General features: G+C 29.9%; 2 protein-coding genes and 1 long non-coding RNA gene across 13 annotated transcripts in view; 2 read left to right on the top strand and 1 right to left on the bottom strand.

The window, feature by feature from the left end:
- The window catches only part of LOC121127211 (proto-oncogene tyrosine-protein kinase ROS), a 53,088-nt gene that overhangs the window by 26,428 nt on the left and 8,422 nt on the right, over window positions 1–18,238 (top strand). For 4 of the 5 annotated variants that reach the window (XM_040722557.2, XM_040722556.2, XM_040722555.2 and 1 more), the window contains 2 exons: window positions 4–1,257; window positions 7,764–8,975. In XM_040722557.2, the coding sequence (XP_040578491.1) occupies window positions 4–1,257; window positions 7,764–7,922 (1,413 nt within the window). In that variant the 3' untranslated portion in view covers window positions 7,923–8,975. Of the gene's footprint in view, window positions 1–3; window positions 1,258–7,763; window positions 8,976–18,238 lie in introns of those variants that run through there. The other variant, XM_040722558.2, reaches the window with a different exon arrangement.
- LOC139906765 (uncharacterized) lies at window positions 1,269–7,728 on the top strand. Its single transcript, XR_011782657.1, has 2 exons — window positions 1,269–5,114; window positions 5,188–7,728. It is a non-coding gene; the product is annotated as an uncharacterized lncRNA (long non-coding RNA).
- LOC121127219 (immunoglobulin domain-containing protein oig-4) overlaps window positions 10,239–18,238 on the bottom strand; it is a 75,040-nt gene continuing 67,040 nt past the window's right edge. For 3 of the 7 annotated variants that reach the window (XM_071892117.1, XM_071892116.1, XM_071892115.1), the window contains 2 exons: window positions 17,312–17,361; window positions 10,239–10,653 (listed from right to left, as the gene is read on the bottom strand). In XM_071892117.1, coding sequence (XP_071748218.1) covers window positions 10,539–10,653; window positions 17,312–17,361 — 165 coding nt within the window. In that variant the 3' untranslated portion in view covers window positions 10,239–10,538. Of the gene's footprint in view, window positions 10,654–13,875; window positions 13,970–17,311; window positions 17,362–18,238 lie in introns of all 7 variants that reach the window. The other 4 variants (XM_040722578.2, XM_040722574.2, XM_040722576.2 and 1 more) reach the window with 3 other exon arrangements.

Genomic DNA, 18,238 nt, shown 5'->3' with positions numbered 1-18,238 from the left:
CAGGAAATTAATGGAGATGGAAATTTTTATGGCTGGAATCTTATCTATTGTGATGTTAAAAACTTTTGGCCTCCTTCAATGTTGAATGATTCAGTATATAAATTTAAAGTTCGAGCTAAAAATGAACATGGCTGGAGCAATTTTAGTCAATCTAGTCAGTTTATCAATATTAATCTCATTTTACAGCGTAAAAAAAAGAGTGAAATAAGTATTCTCGTTGGTTCAATTTGTTTTTCGATTAGTATATTTTGCTCAATAGTTTTTTATCTTAGTTTCACTATTATAAAAAAAACTTCAAAAAATCAAAAATCTATTTCTTCAATAAGCAATGATTTAGTAATTTTAAACGAATTTCGTGACTCCTTTGTCAGTGCTAACAATCCTTTATATAATTTGATCGGTGAAAACTTATCTCCAATCAAGCACTTTTCTTTATCACAATTAAGTTTTAAGACCAAATTAGGAAGTGGAGCTTTTGGTAATGTTTATGAGGGAACTCTTCAATGCAGTGAGCATGGATCCAGAAATGTTGCCCTCAAGACTCTGAAGTATAATGCCAAAGAAATAACAAAAAAAGAATTTATAAAAGAAGCTCTCATTATGTCCAAATTTAATCATCCTAACATACTCAAATTGATTGGAACTTGTGTAGACGGTGGTCCAACAATTCTAGTTATGGAATTAATGGAGATGGATTTACTAGAACTCTTGAGATCAAAGAGGTCATTAACAGATCGTAGTACTATTTTGGGTAAAAATTTAGTACGTTTTTGTTTAGATATTGCTCGTGGTTGCTTATATCTAACACAAATGCGACATGTCCACCGAGACATAGCTGCTCGTAATTGTCTTGTTAGCTTACCAACTTCAGATCATACACATCTCGTTAAAATCGGAGATTTTGGTAGAGCACGAGAAATTTATAGAGATGATTACTATCGTAAAGGAGGCTTGATGCCCATACGTTGGATGGCTCCAGAATCTCTCGAAGACGGAGTTTATACACACCAAACAGATGTTTGGTCATACGGAATAGTACTATGGGAGATCATATCATTTGGAAAACAACCTTATCCCGGTATGTCACATTTAGACGTGTACCATTATGTTTGTAATCTACGAAAGACATTAGATGTACCATTAAAATGTCCCCATATCTTATATCAATTAATGACACAGTGTTGGTCATATGAACCAATAAATAGGCCATCATTTAAGGAATGTGTTGATGAAATTGAAGAACTTTTGCTCTACAAGGTAAATATCACTTCTTTTAAATATAGTAATCATTACTTTACTTGCTTGATACATGAGAAAATTAATAACTTCCTAATTTCATGGATTTCTTTAGTAACAACAAACAAATGGTTATTTGGCTCTGATTACATAGATACATCTTTTTCAGTAACAAAATATATGTTCCTTAATACCCAAAAATAAAGTTAACCCCTCACTAGATTCAGGATTTGTTATTATTTGGCTAAAATATTTAGCTATTATATATCAAGTTAATTCTTAATTGAGTTAAAGCTAAGTTTAATGTTTAATGAATGAAAGATGTATAATAATTGGAACGAGTACAGGTATCAGATATGTTAGTTGTGTTGTTTATTTATTGTCAATAACAAGAAGAGCATAGAATAAAACACAGGAACTTTATAAGAATGGGGATGGAGGGGGGGGGGGGCAGCTCATTCACTTCAACAATATTTTCAACCCTAATACTAATATAAATGAATCGTAAAAAAGATCAAGCAATGTCTCAAAAATATTTAAATAATAATAAAATATAGGTTTGCGCAAAATAATGAATGAATCATTTAAGACATTAAACTTTATGATTCTTTAAATTTACTACCTGATATGAACTCATTTGATTATAAATCATTTATTTCACTCACTTGATATTTATTCCTTAAGATTTTACAGTTTCATTGATTTTAGTGTCATAATGAAGGATGGAAATATTGGAAAAAATAAAATGTATACAAAAGCTTTGGAGCATAAAGAAAAATGTATGGTAGTATTGTTAAAAGGGCCTTTCAACTGTTGATGTTTAAGTTATAATAATAATACGTATTACTACTCCAAAAAATTTATAACAGCTATTAATATTATAAAACTACTTATTATTAAGTTAATAATCAAATATTTATGTTGAACTTTGTGTAAAGTATCAAGTAATTCATAATAATCAGGATTAATCTTAACCAAAAAGCATTTGAATATATATGGATATCATCCAACCACCTTTCCCCTTCGTAGGATTTTATACTTTTGCCATTTGAATATCCAATCCACACGACTTCTGATCTTCCCTTCAACTTCATATTCTGTAAAAAAAATCTTGTCCATTAGTAACTCTCATCTCCTTAAGTGGAATGATCGTTCATTGGTCAGAGGTTCCTTCACATCAGAGCCTGGAATAGTTACTTCTGACTTCGTCAACGTTTGTCTGTATTTTCAAGAATCTACTATTATATAATATTATAGTTGTATGTGTGTACGTCACGCGGATTAGTTAGTTTTTCTTAGTATAAAATATATATAATGGGTACATCCTATGTACTATAATATATTGATGTATGTATGTATACTAAATAAGAATTAAGAAAAGGAATTAGGAAGAGGATAAGCGAGTTTTTCTTATTATGTATTAATAAAATAATTCGAAATAAAATCTATAATACGGGTACATTCTAGTACATTAATATTATATAATAATTAGCTAGGCTTCTCCAGATAGGCCCTGCTGGCGGTAGCTTGATATTTGGTATATAATTTATACTTTGCTAAATTAAATTAATTTAAATTAGATGGATTTTTTCCATTAGATCGATCTGGATGGAATTTTAATTTTGGCCCGATTTAAACCGAATTTTGCTATGGGACTAGAATAGAACAAACTGTTATAAAGGATCGATTTAGTTTTGTCTAACAAAATCATAACGTTCTCAGGTCGGTACAGCATTTCCAGACCAAAAACATAACACTGCTGGTTGGGCTCAGACAGCTAGGCTATACTATTGGCGATCTCATAATTATACAAACCAATGTTACATAATAATCAAATTAATTTATACTTGCACTCTTTCTTGATTAGTTTTCTATAAAAAGTTTTTTCTATCACATTATATTCTTCATAAGTTTTCTATAAAAAGTTTTTTCTATCACATTATATTATTCATAAGTTTTCTATAAAAAGTTTTTTCTATCACATTATATTATTCATATTTTTGTGTTGTTCTTATAGTCATTTATCTCATTTCTTCTTCTCATTTTAATTCTATTTTGGGATTATTGAAAGAAAATCAGTAAACAGATCCCTACACCTTTAATTACAACATATATCCCTAGTTGTTAAATACTTTAAGTTCGCATAAACATATTCAAAAAAAATTTTTTTTTGTCATTTACAGATAACATCAAAAAACATTCATAACTTAGTTCCTTTTGATGGGAATGCCTTTTTGAAGAAATAAAACCATCAGTTGGGAAATTTTTGTTCTTTAATTTATAAAATAATAGACTTTTTTATTTTTTTTTATCAAAACCATGAAAAAAACTCGGAAAACTGATTTTTATGAAAAATCTTGTGATCATTTTGTATGGCATTTATGTGATCGTTTTCTTGAATCTCCTAACTTTTTTAAGTGAGTAACACAAATAGGTTTGGTCAGCTGACAGAATGTATTTGAATGTGGAGAGTATAAACTTGATAAAATAATGAGGAGACAAACGTCCCATCTCCTGATCAAGATAGTACTTTTCTCAAATCTTTCAATCTCTTTGCTGTAGAAAAGATGAGGATCCTTTTAACATCCTCTATACCACTGTCATATCTTAGGAACTAATTTCAAGATGTTGTCAATTGATATTTCTCAAATCCACATCTTAGTTATAGTAGACTGTTTAAGATAATAAAAGAAGTATATTTGAATATGAAACAAGAGTATATTATTATTGACTTCGAAAAGGCTCAAATCAATACCATGAATGATTTTTTCCCCAATGCAAACCATCACGCTTCATAGTTTGATTTATCTCTCAATGTTTAATGAGTACCAAAGTAAGTCCTGGATCGACATGGTTTCCAATAGGAGGCCTTATATGTGGCAGCAGGACTCGGCTTCCTGCCACTTCTCCATAAAAGTCTTTAATGGCTTCGAATGGGCTTCTACTATTAAATATATCGAACCAGCAATCAACAGTTTCAATAAAATCAGTTTGAGCTTTCTTTTACGGGTATAGATATTGAAGTGCAGAGGCACTAGTATGGCTTATAGTTGTGCGGGCAGATAAACGCCTTTGACCGCCATGACTCTCTTAATGAATAACTTGAATTTTACGTGCCATTTTTAATTTGTCACAATCTTTAATACTAGAAAATCATTGCACTTAATTGTGGATCTGTCTGGTAAGTGGTATCCTTTAACCAGAAAATGATTTTGAATGATTTTAATATGGTGAGGAGTATCAAAAAATGCGTAAATCTTTTTTTTATTATGTTGTTGAGATTTCAAAAATAAGTAAATTCTTCAATGATTCCCAATATTTTGTGTAATCCCACATTTCAATAGCCTATATCTGATAACATGAACACGAGAAAAATGTGGACCAAACATCTTGCCAGCCTAAGGTATAAACTCAACAAACTGGAACAAAAGCGTCATTGTAGTTCCCACAGAAATGAATGCCTTATAGCCAAGAAGGATTATCGTTCAGCCCTTAGAAAAGAGCAGAGAGAATCGTGGAGGAGTTTCTGCAGCAAAGCGGAAGTTCCAAAAGATATTACTCAACTTATAAAATTTCAAAAAAAAACAACGTACAACTCTATTGGTCTTCTTAAAACTGATTAGGGCTACGCACAATCACCTGATGAATCACTAAAAATCCTCATAGAAACTCATTTCGTACAATGAATGCTCAGTATGTCTTCTGGAACATCCTTGGAAGTTAATGATTTTAACATAGACTTTTTGAATAGCAACAAGGTCAGGGAATCCTTCAACTCCTTTGGCTCATTCAAAAGCTCGGGACTTGATGAACAGAAACCAGTTGTACTTCAACAACTTGGAGATAGCATTGTCACCTATATCTCAGAACTTATAAAAGTTTGTTGCGTTATATTTTATTTTATTTATGTATGGCATTCAGTAATAAATATTTAACTAACTATATCTACAGGGAGGATATAAATATTTGGAAAGGCCTCGTCATTCATAAAGAAAAAATGAAAATCCCAGTGGAATTAAGACATGAAATATCGGTAACCTACGTGATGGACATTTAAAAATAGTATAGACACTTTGGTCTAGGATTAGTAATCAAATTGAGCAATAATAGACTAAAGTTCAAGAAAACGGAATGATGAAGAAAATGCCTCTAATGAGGAGCAAGTGCCCTTTAAGATTTTGGAAGATAGTTGCAACGGATCTATTTACGTATGATCAAAAGTACTATTTTATAGTAGGTGACTACTATAGCAGATGTATTTATGGAAGTTTAGGTGTTAGCAAATAAAAAGCTAGTGCAGTAGTATGGAATTAAAGCGGTATTTGGAAGACATGGAGTTCCCAAGGACATTGTTTCTGAAAACGGTCCATGTTACTGAGGCTTGTAAAAGGAACACAAAATTGAACAGGGTTCCATGGAATGTGCGTTCAATAAACAGAACGTTAAGCAGAGCTGATTTCTTCTTTTTTTTTCACCGTTGACCTTTAAAAATGAGATTTTATGGTTCTGTTCCAATAGTACTAGCAAAAAATTAAAGTAATAAAATTTTATATATTTTTTTAGTTTTTTATATATGATTTAAAAGAGTGATAAAGAAATACAAGCGCTTAGGCCACCTATTTTGTGGCAGTGGGTCAGAGGGTGGAGGCTGAGGGGTACTTTTTGAAGGCCCTTGTCGAACTTAAAAATATTGAACTTGACCTGTTGAATCATTTTGAGTCATGGGACCAAGGTCACTCATTTGACCAGTTATTTGAGTATATGGGCTACTAAAAATAATAAAATCTGCTCTTTTGTGTTGCAAGGGCTGCAGTATATTCCTGCTGGAACACATTATTTATCTTTGGGTAGTTGGACTTTGCCGAGGGCAAGACCACTTCCTTGACAATGTCTTGGTACTTCTTCACTCCGATTTTCAGGCCTTTTGGGAACCAATGCGGGACTTTCATCTTCACGTCTGATGCCACGATTCCTCGCTTTGCCGAAGCCATTTTATTGGATATACTTTGCTTTTTGGCTCCTATCTCGACGATGATTGAACCAATTTTGGTAAGTTGTAGCTCATTTGAACGGATTGAATCACTGGAGTATTGTGTAAAAAAAGTAGAAACCTAGTTCTCAAAATGGGATTTTCCTGACACTATCAAAGTGGAAGCCCTGATTTGCTGTTTTACAGTGTATGTGGTACTACCTTATGTTTGGAACGCGGAACGGAACGAGGTACAGAAATGATGGCTGAACGATGAATGCAGAACGAAGAAAAAAAAATGAACGTACCACCAAAATAGCGGAATGCTTACAAGCCTGACGTTACTCCAGTGAAGAGTTCTCTAGATTTGCAAAATAATTGGCATTGGAGCCGTGTTTCTCAATTCCAAAACAACAGCACTAAAATAGATTAATAGAAAGGGATGATTAAAAATTTTAAAAACTTGTTAAAATTGGAAAATTGACGGTGTATTACTTGCATATACGGCAGACCTTTGCAAAATGGACACACTCAAGCAAAATTGTTGTATAATAGGGACGTTTAAACATTATGAAGTACCCAAACGACAAGGAAACTCGGAAATTAGAAGAACTGCATCGATTCTACTCCGAAAATGATCACAACAAAGACTGTATAATTTTGCAAGATTTAAAAGTCTAATGTATTTGATTTTACATTTTTTGGATATATTTCTCAACGAGAGGGTAGAAAACCCTCTCTTAAGATAGGACAGAAAAGGTGCGTAAGGACGTTGGCAAAACATAGACCATGAACTTTGAAAGACAATAAAATATTTATGCATGTTTGGTATATTGTTAAGTTATGTTTTGGGTTAAATTTATTTTTATTGAGTTTATATAGTCATCGTTGTATATTATAATAAGTTTATGTAAAGGGGATCTTGTTTATGTAAAAATTGTACCCCTGACAATTAATAAAGAGATCTAGTCAGTGCTCATCTAACTTTAAGATACTCAACAGTCTTGGCTATCGAGTCCCATTTAAGTCTCGATCCTTTGATTGGGTGATCAAGTCGAGTAGCAGGTCTTCAATATATGGGCTCATACTCATGTACAAGTTAATTCACAACATGATGAAAATACACAAAATTCAACAATTGATTTGAGTTTTAGAGTTGATGTAGTTTTTTTAAAGTTTAATTTCACTTAACTCAGATATTAAAAGACTCTTTTTATTATTATGTTCATTGAAAATGAAATATTGAAGTACCAATTTTCATAGTTTAATCTTTATTTAGCAAGATATTTTCATTACAATTAACCATAATTATCCAGATTTACAGAGGGATAATTGAAATATTGTCTAATAGAAATTGTACAATAGTTAACAATGAATATAGGACTGTTATTGGGTCATTTTTATGAAAAACCATAATTTGCTCTTTCCATGTTTTCATTTCACATATATATATGTTCTTTCTAATTCGATATGAAATACTCATGGAAGCTAATTTATGTTGAAATATAGTACTCATTTAGGTTGTTTATTACTAGATTTATTTATTTTCTAATTTTAGGACGAATTAAACGGGATCTCTTTTACTGAGCATATACATCAACTTGAATCAAATAGTTACACAAAGAAAATATTGAATCCAGCAACACTATCCGTCACAGAATCAAATGTACCTTATCTAGAAGTCATTAGTTCTAATAATATGATAACCAATATCTAAGCCAAATTAAATACATTTATTACTGATACAATATTTTATTATTAAAATTGAAATATTTTAACAAGCAATGAATGATTCAAGTAATTTATATCATATTTGTTAAATTAACTAATAACGGAAAAATGGTTCCTTTTTATCATTTAATTCTCCAGAAATTCAAATTATGTAAAATATAATGATATTAAATTAAGATATATAAAGATTAATCTTACATAAATTTGGAAACTGTACACTAATTGATTAAGCATATATTTTGAATTAATTAGAAAAATTAAAATATTACCCTCTAAAGTGGAATTTTTTTAGAGACCTAATTATTTTTTTTTTTTTAATAGAGAGCTTTTAAATCTTGAATTAAATATTTTTTTGATTATAATAATAGCATTAGTCAATAATTTAATAAAATAATAACACTGAACTTATTTTTCACATATATCATTTGTCACTTAATCTACGAAAACTTCATCACAAAATATATTGTTCTGTTTAATTCATTAATTAATTAGACGATTATTCTCGATTTACTTCATAATAGATCTTCCTGGAGAACTATTTCTAACATAGTTATAAGTATATATAAATTAATGATAATGTTCATATAAGGAGTTATTTATTATATTTTAAAATATTATTTACATGTCAAGGTTAATTGAAATACAAGGTTATACCATAAACCTTTTCCCACTAATGTTTGACTTCCACCACACTCTTTAATAGTGATGTCAAAGAATATATACTAAAAAATTAATCATATAATTTCTAGTATTATAAGCTTTTAATATACGGTTGTTATTCTCAATGACGTTAAAACCTTTCTGTCTGGCCCAGTAGTCGGTACGGTACATCAAATTGAAAATTCTAACAAGCTCGATTACATGATGGTCTAACTTTGTATTTCTATTAACCTTCGTAAAAGCGACATCTCCTTTCGAAGGGGTATAGTAAAAAAAAGGGAACATTATTTAATATCGTGTACTATTTACTATTTCATTGTCTCATAAATGAAGTCACACATTTTTAATAAATATATAAAAATAATCTCATACTGGATAACTATTTGTAGCATTTTTTAATCCCTACTCTCCAAGAATCAGGAGCATCCGGATAACTATATGGGGGAGGGGGGAGGGGCTTGCCTTGTTGAATTTTTTTTTTTAAATTCAAAAATTAAAATTTTTGCTCTGCTGCACAATTTCTTCAAATAACAATAAAAAAATATCCATATTTTCTTGTAAAAATTTTCAACATGACGACAAAAATGTATTTATTTGTATCACAACTATCATGCTAGAAAACGACTTCATAGATACAGAATTAAGCATTACTGTCCAGCAAAAATCTAATTGCCAGGTTACAAGAGGTGACATTCCTAAAAGAAATTTTACGAACCGCATTGCCATCAGAGCCCTCCAGTTCATACAAAAGATTAATCAGAATATTTTGAAATTTTAGAGGGATGGAGTATTCCCGTTTCGTTCGTTCATGCACTTACCAGGCTCTCAATGTACGTTCTAATCCATGTAAGTAGGCTAGGGAGGCCGTCCTAGTCATTTAAAGATATGAAAGATTACTCTACACGAAAAATGGAAAGCGCAGCTCTTCGAAAAGAAGGATTGCTTCGGAGCCTCATCCTCACAACATGGAGTACTTGTACACATGGGAACTTCCATGTCTATCATACTATAATATCTAGCTTCAGATGCCGTCCTGAATCCGCTTCCAGTAAGATTGGTCTCAGCAAACGGTTGTGGATTTTTTCGTTTTAGATGAAATTGTATTTTGAAAAATTATTTCAAGACAACAAAATTATATTATGTGATACATTTATGTTTCTTTCTTAAACTAAGCTATCATTGGGAATATTATAATAAAGAATATACAAGCATTTAAAGAAAAGTGTTATTTAGGCATTTAAGATCATTATAAATATCATATAAAAATCTTCCAGCGTTGGTTTTTTGATAATTTTTTTAAATTTATTTTTGCTTCAACAAGACAAAAATTACGATTGAGCTTGATACGTCCTAAAGATGTAAACAGATAAGGAGCTGGAAATACAAGTCGGGAGAACGATGTAAAAACAGATAACAGATGTACTAAATCAATTAAGGACAAGAACAATAAAAAAATATTTACAAAAATGAAGGATTTCGTCCGAGAAAAATCGAACATAATGCTATTCGTTGGGTGAACTAAGGAATTAATTAAACAGACAAAGATATGATCAGAACCCGGCCATGTCTTAATTAAACTATTACAATCTTTTAAGCAAGACATCCTTTATCTGTAAGATGTAAAGTTAAATGCTTCTGTGTCTTCTGACATATAATAGTTGTGTATTTCAAAATTGTTTTTATCTATTCACATGCATTCTTAGCAAAATATCAATGAAAAAAGTATAACATTTTTTATAGTCTCAACTAGCAATGGAAACATTAAACATTCGAATAAAAAAACATCGATTTCTATATAATTGTATTAATAATATAAATGCAAATTCAATTTAACCGAAATTTTCTTTGTAATTATCAATAACTCAGTATGTGTTTTGCTAATTTTTTTCTTAATGTTTAGACTTCAAATTTGAAATGAACAGAAATTCAATTTATATGTCATTCAAAAATATACATCATTATTTTTTATCAAAAAAAATATTATAGTCAGTTCTGAAGCTTCGCATATCAACAGACCACTTGTTATTAGCATGGCATTCATATATACCAGCATCTCCCTGTAAATATAACAAATATTAATAATGCATTATATTGTACCATTTGAAAAATTTAATTATTTTAATACATGTTTTTAGTATATTTTTTACGATAACTTATTATCAAATAAAATAAACGTTAAGATCAAATAACAATAATTAAAAATTATAACTAAAATGTAAAATAAATGAAATTTTCATGATATATTTTTCACAATGCATGGTATTTTATGTAAATTAAAGAAATGGATGTTACCGACCATAACAGAATTCAATTACTTTTGGTACATAAGCAACTGTTTATCGAAATAGATCGTTTGTCTATTTATAGCTTGCTAAAATCAGCAGTTTCCTTGTTCTTAATTTGACTGTATATATATTATTCCTCTACGTATCTTATTTATTCTCTCAGTCGTTGTGAATAATCTTTTATGGTTTTTGTCGACTTCACCTCGTCAGACACAACAATTACCTTTTCGCTATCTTCATGAGTCAGTCCTTGTTACTAAAGAAACAGATTTCAAGGGATGAACTTCTTTTACAATACCCTTTAAATGAAAATGAGGAGAGCCAGTCGAAAATCATATAGGAACTCTAAAAAAAAAAAAAAAAAAAAACAGGACAACTGAGGCAAGGAGACAAATAGATGTATTCCTTTTGGTAAAACGAACGTTTCTCATAAATACCCGAGATATATTCCCAATTATAAAACCGTTTGATCGAATAATCAATCAAATCACTACTAATGTCCTAATCTGATAAAATCGGAGAGTTTTTTAGCCAGGTTGAAATACTAAAGAGAATTGTTTTTGTTTATGTCAGCCTATTTCCTTAAAATGCGTCCACATTCCATTTATATAGTGATATCTTGATCGATGTAACGAGGTACAACAAAATATTCCTTTCATTCTTAGTGAATAATCATAATTAAATTCCAATATAATGGAGTAATCAGTATTGTTTTTGTTTCTCATACATGTTTAATATAAGACTTAATTGTACTTACTTGTCTTATTATGATATGGTTCGAATTTATGAGTAAATCACACTGATTCGAATATTAAACTGTTGAAACCTTTCAAATGTCTTACTTATCTCCACTCTTCTTCTAATTATACTACGCCTCCATTTTTTTTATTCCTTGAAGGAGGATAAATAATAGGAAAATACTTGAAATTATTAAAAAAGAAGAAGTATTGTGAAAAGGTTTTTCAAAAAATAGAAGCAACTATCGCAGTAAAGATGGACTGAAGCTGAATAATAGTAAAAAAACAGAAGATATATGCGTCCATAAGCACTTCACTGGACCCACCTTATGAACGCAAAAATTTCAAAATATTTATAAGGCTGCTAATCTTATAAAATATTGTAATAAATTGTTAGTAACAATTTATCAAATATTAGTTTTTGTTTATTTCTAAATTTTGATATTTATTTTTCTAAGAAAGAATTTTATTGGCAAAAAAAAATAATGTTAGAATCCAGTCTTAAGGTTGGTTCACTAAAGTGTTTACGTACTTATTTAGAACACAAAATTTCTCCTTTTTTTTTATAATTATCCTTGAGTCCATCTTTACTGCAATATCTCCTTCTATATTTTGAGGACCTTCTGACAAAACCTCTCCTTTTTTAAATAATTCAAGTATTTTCTTCTTCTTCATGAAAAAAAAAACAAAGGAAATTAGATATAAGAGAAGATACGGATGAAATTGGAACAGTTTCATCGGTTTAATGTTAGAATCATTGTGATATACTCACAAGTTTGAACCATATCGTTATAATACTGTTACGCCATTGAAAAATAAATAGATTACTGATTACTCCGATCGATGCAAATTTAATTATGATTCTTCGCTGGTACTGAAAGGAAGCTTTTCGTTGCTCTTCGTTTTATTCATCCAGTGAGCACTGTATACATGGAAAGTTAATTTATTTTCTGAAAACGCATAGTTGACATTAACATTCCTCTTTAATATTTCTACGTGCCTAAAAAAACTTATTGATTTTATCAGATTATGGCCATGGGTAGTGATTTGATTAACTATTCGACCAAACGACATTATATTTAGGAATCCATCTCATGTATTCAAAAGAAACATTCGTTTGCAAAGAAGAATCTCTATATTCGTCTACAAGTCTCAGTATTCTTATCTCTTGAAAATATTTCAAAGAAGGTGTTGAGTGATTTAAGTAATTTGCAATTTAATTTAATATTTTATTAGAATATTGTCCTTATAAGGAGCTCAATAAATATTCAATACTTTTCCATTTGGTTTCTCATATTTAGTTGTTTACTTCAAATTATTTAGTCCTAATGATTTTATAAAGTTTATATTTGACTGTTTAAGAAATTGTGACTGTTGAATATCCAATCAGAACTGACAATAAGTTTTAATTTTGATATTTCAATATATATTATATTTAAAGATTATTATCTTTTTTTATAATCAAATATTTGAAGTATGGGGGTGGGGTTAATTACTGAAAAGGAGAAATTTAATTTTAGTCAACTTTTCTAATGACTACGTTTGTTTAAAAAAAAAATTAAAATGGCCGCTAAAAACCACTCCCTACCCCAAAATTACTTTTTCAACCATGAATGCGTTTTTTAACTAGTTTTCAAAGTAATATAATAAGGAGAAATCACAAATGTCGTTATCATAATGAAAAAGTAATGTTTGTTAAGTTTCAAAAAACATTCTTTACCTCTATAGCCACTGTCAATTTACTTTTTTTAAACAATATTCTCTATTTGTAAAGAGATTGAGAAGTTTCAATTTGTTCTTGAATTTCAAAAAATTCATTAAAAATCGTTTTCTCAAGTGATATATATAGGAATATAATCAATATTTTTCATTTTGAAGATGAAAAAAAATATATATATATAGCCGAACTAACTACTTCGCATGCTCAAACGATCAAAAGCACTGTTTTTACTTCCAACAAGAATAAAAAAGTATGAGGCCTAAATATTGCTGCAAGTGGCTAAAGTAATGGAAATTACGGATATGTGGAGTGTCAAAATCAAATATACTCATAGTTGGACAACAGATAATGAGGTAATGAAGTAAGAGAAGAAATAAAAAATAAATTTCATAGAAAAATAATTAAATAGTACTAAATATTATTTAACTTCCATACAATAACTATAACGAATAGTTTTAATATTCTTAATGTATATTTTTGGGTGATCGGTATTTTTTTCTGCTAAACATGTTCTCCCTCTACATTGTATCCGCTTACATTTTTTCCGGTGGTAATTTTTCCTTGAGGAGATTTTGTCGCATGACATCTTCGTCGCCTTTTTATGTTTTTCTATTATCGGTTCAAACTTTAGCTAGGAAAGAAGAAAAAATGAATAATGATAAAGAAGTAATAATCTGTAATATTGTACTGTTTATACAAGAACTACTAGAAGAAAAGGACTAGAAACACAAAAAAATCAGCAGACAGCTGCAGTCCCATTTTCATGTTTTATTCTTGAGAAGTTATATTTTACTGATGGAATTGTGTATGTTTTTTTGGACATTGAAAACTCGTGTATTGTTGTTCTTAGCCTAAAAGGCTGGAGAAGATTACACTTACGAAGACTGGAAAGCTTAGTCCATTCCTATCTTAATTTTACCTTGAAATGAGGATGGGATTCTTCTTCAGAGTCCTCATACAGAGGAGGGATTCAATAAGTCAAATTTTACTCTCAAGTCCCAGGCATGAAACACAATTCATTTCATTGGTAGAGGATGACATCAAGAGGAAGGACACCCTTATCTTTATACGGTGGGATTATAGCCAGGACTCCCTCATTCAGCTGTTTATGTTGTAGAGACATCCACCAGATTCAAGATCCCCATTTAAGTTTTTATACGACATGATTAACATCCAAAGTGGATTAACACATCAGGTAACGAGTTATTTTTTAGCAATATCTACACTGATGCCGTCGGAATTATACCGTCGAGGAGGAATATATCTCAGCCTCTAACCACACCATTAAAAAATATCAGGTTTGGAAGGACTCGATTCCTTTTCCACTGCACATTGGGAACTCATATCTATGAATTACTCCCTTAACAGTTGAATGTCCAGAAGTGTTTTATACCTTAAATGGCAAATGTGTCAAAAATTATACTTAGCTTATACATGTGAATAAAAGTGTGATGTTTTTTGTATTAGATAATCTCTAAATGTATATATATAAAACGACAAGAGTAATAATCTATAATTATAGTTATTTACATATAAGTATATTTATTGACATTGTTTGCAAACGACATAATATGTAATTTTTCTCCCTACTGAACTCTTACCAAAAATAACTATTCCATATTTTGTACAAGGTAGCAGAATTGTTTTTATATTTAGTGACTTAACATCTTCGCCTTTTTTAAATTTTACCAGTGGCAGTTTCTTGATATATTGGTATATTTGTATCATTCGAAGTCTCAAGACCGCTAATTCTTCTACTAACTTCAAAATAAATAATTTATGCGAACATTTTTTCCTCTAATTTGATGTTTAACTTCCACCACGCTTTTTAATAGTGGCGTAATAAAATATGATTGGCTTTGTGTTTTGTCAAAATCTGTCTGTCTTGCCCAATAGTTGGTAAGATACACCATATAGAAAAATCTAGTAAGCCCGATTACATAATGGTGTAATCCTATGCAGATTATACTTTTTGCAATCATGGTTGATAGAACAATTACAACAATAGCATAATCATGAAAATATATAAGCTTTTGTGATGTTACAATATTTTGTCAGCCCTGAGAATAAGTAAAGAAAAATTGGAGCTGAAATCAAATACCACAAAGAACCAATTACGGGGGGAGGGTGAAAAATTTTGTATAAATAATTTAACCCAAAAATCGGATTTACCTTTGAGTTACGTTGCTTTTATACATTTTATTTTTATTGTAATAACTTCAAATTGTTGTAGTACCTATTTGTAATCTCTCCTGTTGTCATAATTCTTCGAGAAAATGGAAGTCTTTTATCTTTAATGAATGAAGCTCGACCTAAGTACATGAAAAGTACAACTTAATTTAAAATTGTTCTCTCCATTTACTAAAATATGTCCTTTTTCATTATTTTTCAGTTTAAAAAAGAAAATATGTCGAGTTCAATACAAGATACAGAAACCATAAAAAAATTATTTTAGACATTAAAAAACACTTTCACATAATGTTTTATATCCTCCATTTTATTTGGTGATTGTTTTAAAGGTAAAAATGACTCTGGATGATAATCCTCCCGAATTACTAAAATCCCATAAATTCCAGAATCTAAACAACTGAGAGAAAAATTGAAATCAGTTTTGGATTCTTTTCTCAAAGATAAGTTCGATTTTTGGTTTCCAATCATTTGCACAAAATTAATTTTAAAAAAATAGCTTCGAGTTATTATCAAGAAGGATACGATAAAATCTAATGAAAAATATTAATTCTCAGTTAAAGATAAATACAAACCTAATTAAGTCAACAAATTTTCATAGATGGGAGCAAGTACAAATCAGAAATTCGTAAAAAGTTCCAAAAATAACTCATAGTTTACATTTATGTATGTTTTATTTTGAAGTCTGCTAAAAGACAGATAGAACATTGATTAAATTCCTAGACTTTCAACTAAAACTGAATATTTCGATAAAAAGAATCATAACTTTCGAAAAACTGAGCGGACAGGGGGGAATTTATTCTGAAATGTTCTAGAAAACAGGACTTCAGGAGCTTTACATTGTCTTTGGAGCGTTTTTATCCCCAATATTCCAACTATGGGGTATGTTCAATAATAAGAAATATATGTAAACTCAAATATTGGAGCTCCATACTTAAAAACAGTCGGAGATACTTTTTCCACTCTTGAGCTGGTGATGGGAGGATATACTCCAATGAAAGGTGTCTTGTTAAAATTCCAACTTATTTCTAGGAGATGACAGTTTTCTTTTTGTATAATTTTTGTTGGTACAGATATAATCTTTTAGTTTTGATAACATATAATTTTTTTTTTCTAAAATGCAAAAATTCGACACATACATACTAACGCTTTTACTTCAGAGCGTGGGTTAAGAGAACAAGTTGCTGAAATTAAAGTTGTATCTATTAACAGAATGTCGTTTGAATAATAACTAACCGTGATTAAAAACGTTTTAATTAGTAGAAATATACTATAATCTGGTAAACATGTATTAGTTTTCAGAATTAATTATTAACTCCCGAAAATGGTTTTCTTACCTCATGATAAGTGTCAGATTTTTAAAGTAATGGTTCACTTTTCTACTTTTGAAACGAATAAAAAGAAACACCATTGCACCTGTTATATGCATGTAAAATACTGCGGCCAATACATTGGTAGCAAAATTATATATAATTTTTGGAAGGGCATTTTAAAAGCAGGATTTTTTGACTTCATATCAAAAATTAAACTAAACAAGCATGCAGTGGTTGTAAAGCTAATACCATATTGTTTGTATGCAATCAAAACAAAGAAAGAGGAAATTGGTGCATCTATTTTAAACATAGCAGGATAATATTAATAAATTTTAATGAAGTATGGTTTTCCATTTTTTACAAATAATTTATTATTCGTGAATAATTTATCTGATTAAATAAATTTTAATGTATTTTTGATACTTTTAATATTGATACTGATTTTTAAAAAAAGTTATTAATATATTACTCACTTCAAATCTTTTATTGAATCATCGTATACTTCTTCAGAAGCTGAAGAGTTCTATAAAGAAAAATATAAATTGCAATAAGGATTGGACCTATAAATATTTGAAGAGCCTTCTATGTTGTTAACACACCAATTTATTACATTGTTACAACTTGAATTTAGTTCAAAGAATAATAAATACCCTAACAATATCTATAAGGTTCCAGCGAGGACAAAAAATGGAGATCGAGACAATGAGGAAGTTGATTTCAAGGAAACATTCTCAAATTGATTACTAGATGTGAATGTTTCACTATTGGCCAATACAATATGGACGGACGACAAGAATATGACCCCCAAAAATTTATTACATTTTGTGGAAAATATAATAAGGGGCAAACAATATGTTCTGTTTATCAGAAATCAAGACTCCAAGAAATGAACAATTTGAGGGATTGAGGAGGCAGGAGAGGCAACGGAGCAATTACTTATAAAGACTCAGGGAGTGAATATATGAATGTAAAACACATGGAAATAGATATGTCTTACCCTTTCAGATATTGTCCAGAATGGATATACCGTTCCCTATGTATACGAGAGTAACACCTAAAATCAAGGATTATTTTATCATTAGAAATTCTCCACAATGGGACCATAAGGAAAATCCTACTGGAAGAAACAGCTCTGCTACATACTGTCTTAGTGTTATATTTAACTAAGCAACCTGTCTACGTAAGCTTGAGAATGAAACTAAAGGGTCTATATACATTGTTGGAAAAATCTAAATCTAAGGTGGAGCCAGTTTTGTTATTATAAAAGTGATTTAAGAAGAAACATTTAAGATGCGCTCTGGATCTCTCAAATGCGTACCATGTATTTATAATGATGGGAAAGAACATACACTTTTTTAAATTTCTCAAGTAAGGAACAATATTTCAGTTAAAGGTACTAT

Source organism: Lepeophtheirus salmonis, chromosome 12 (assembly GCF_016086655.4).
Source record: "Lepeophtheirus salmonis chromosome 12, UVic_Lsal_1.4, whole genome shotgun sequence".
NCBI classification, from domain to species: domain Eukaryota; kingdom Metazoa; phylum Arthropoda; class Copepoda; order Siphonostomatoida; family Caligidae; genus Lepeophtheirus; species Lepeophtheirus salmonis.
The sequence above is the reverse complement of the archived record's forward strand: the minus strand, read 5'-3'. Positions and strand labels throughout refer to the sequence as shown.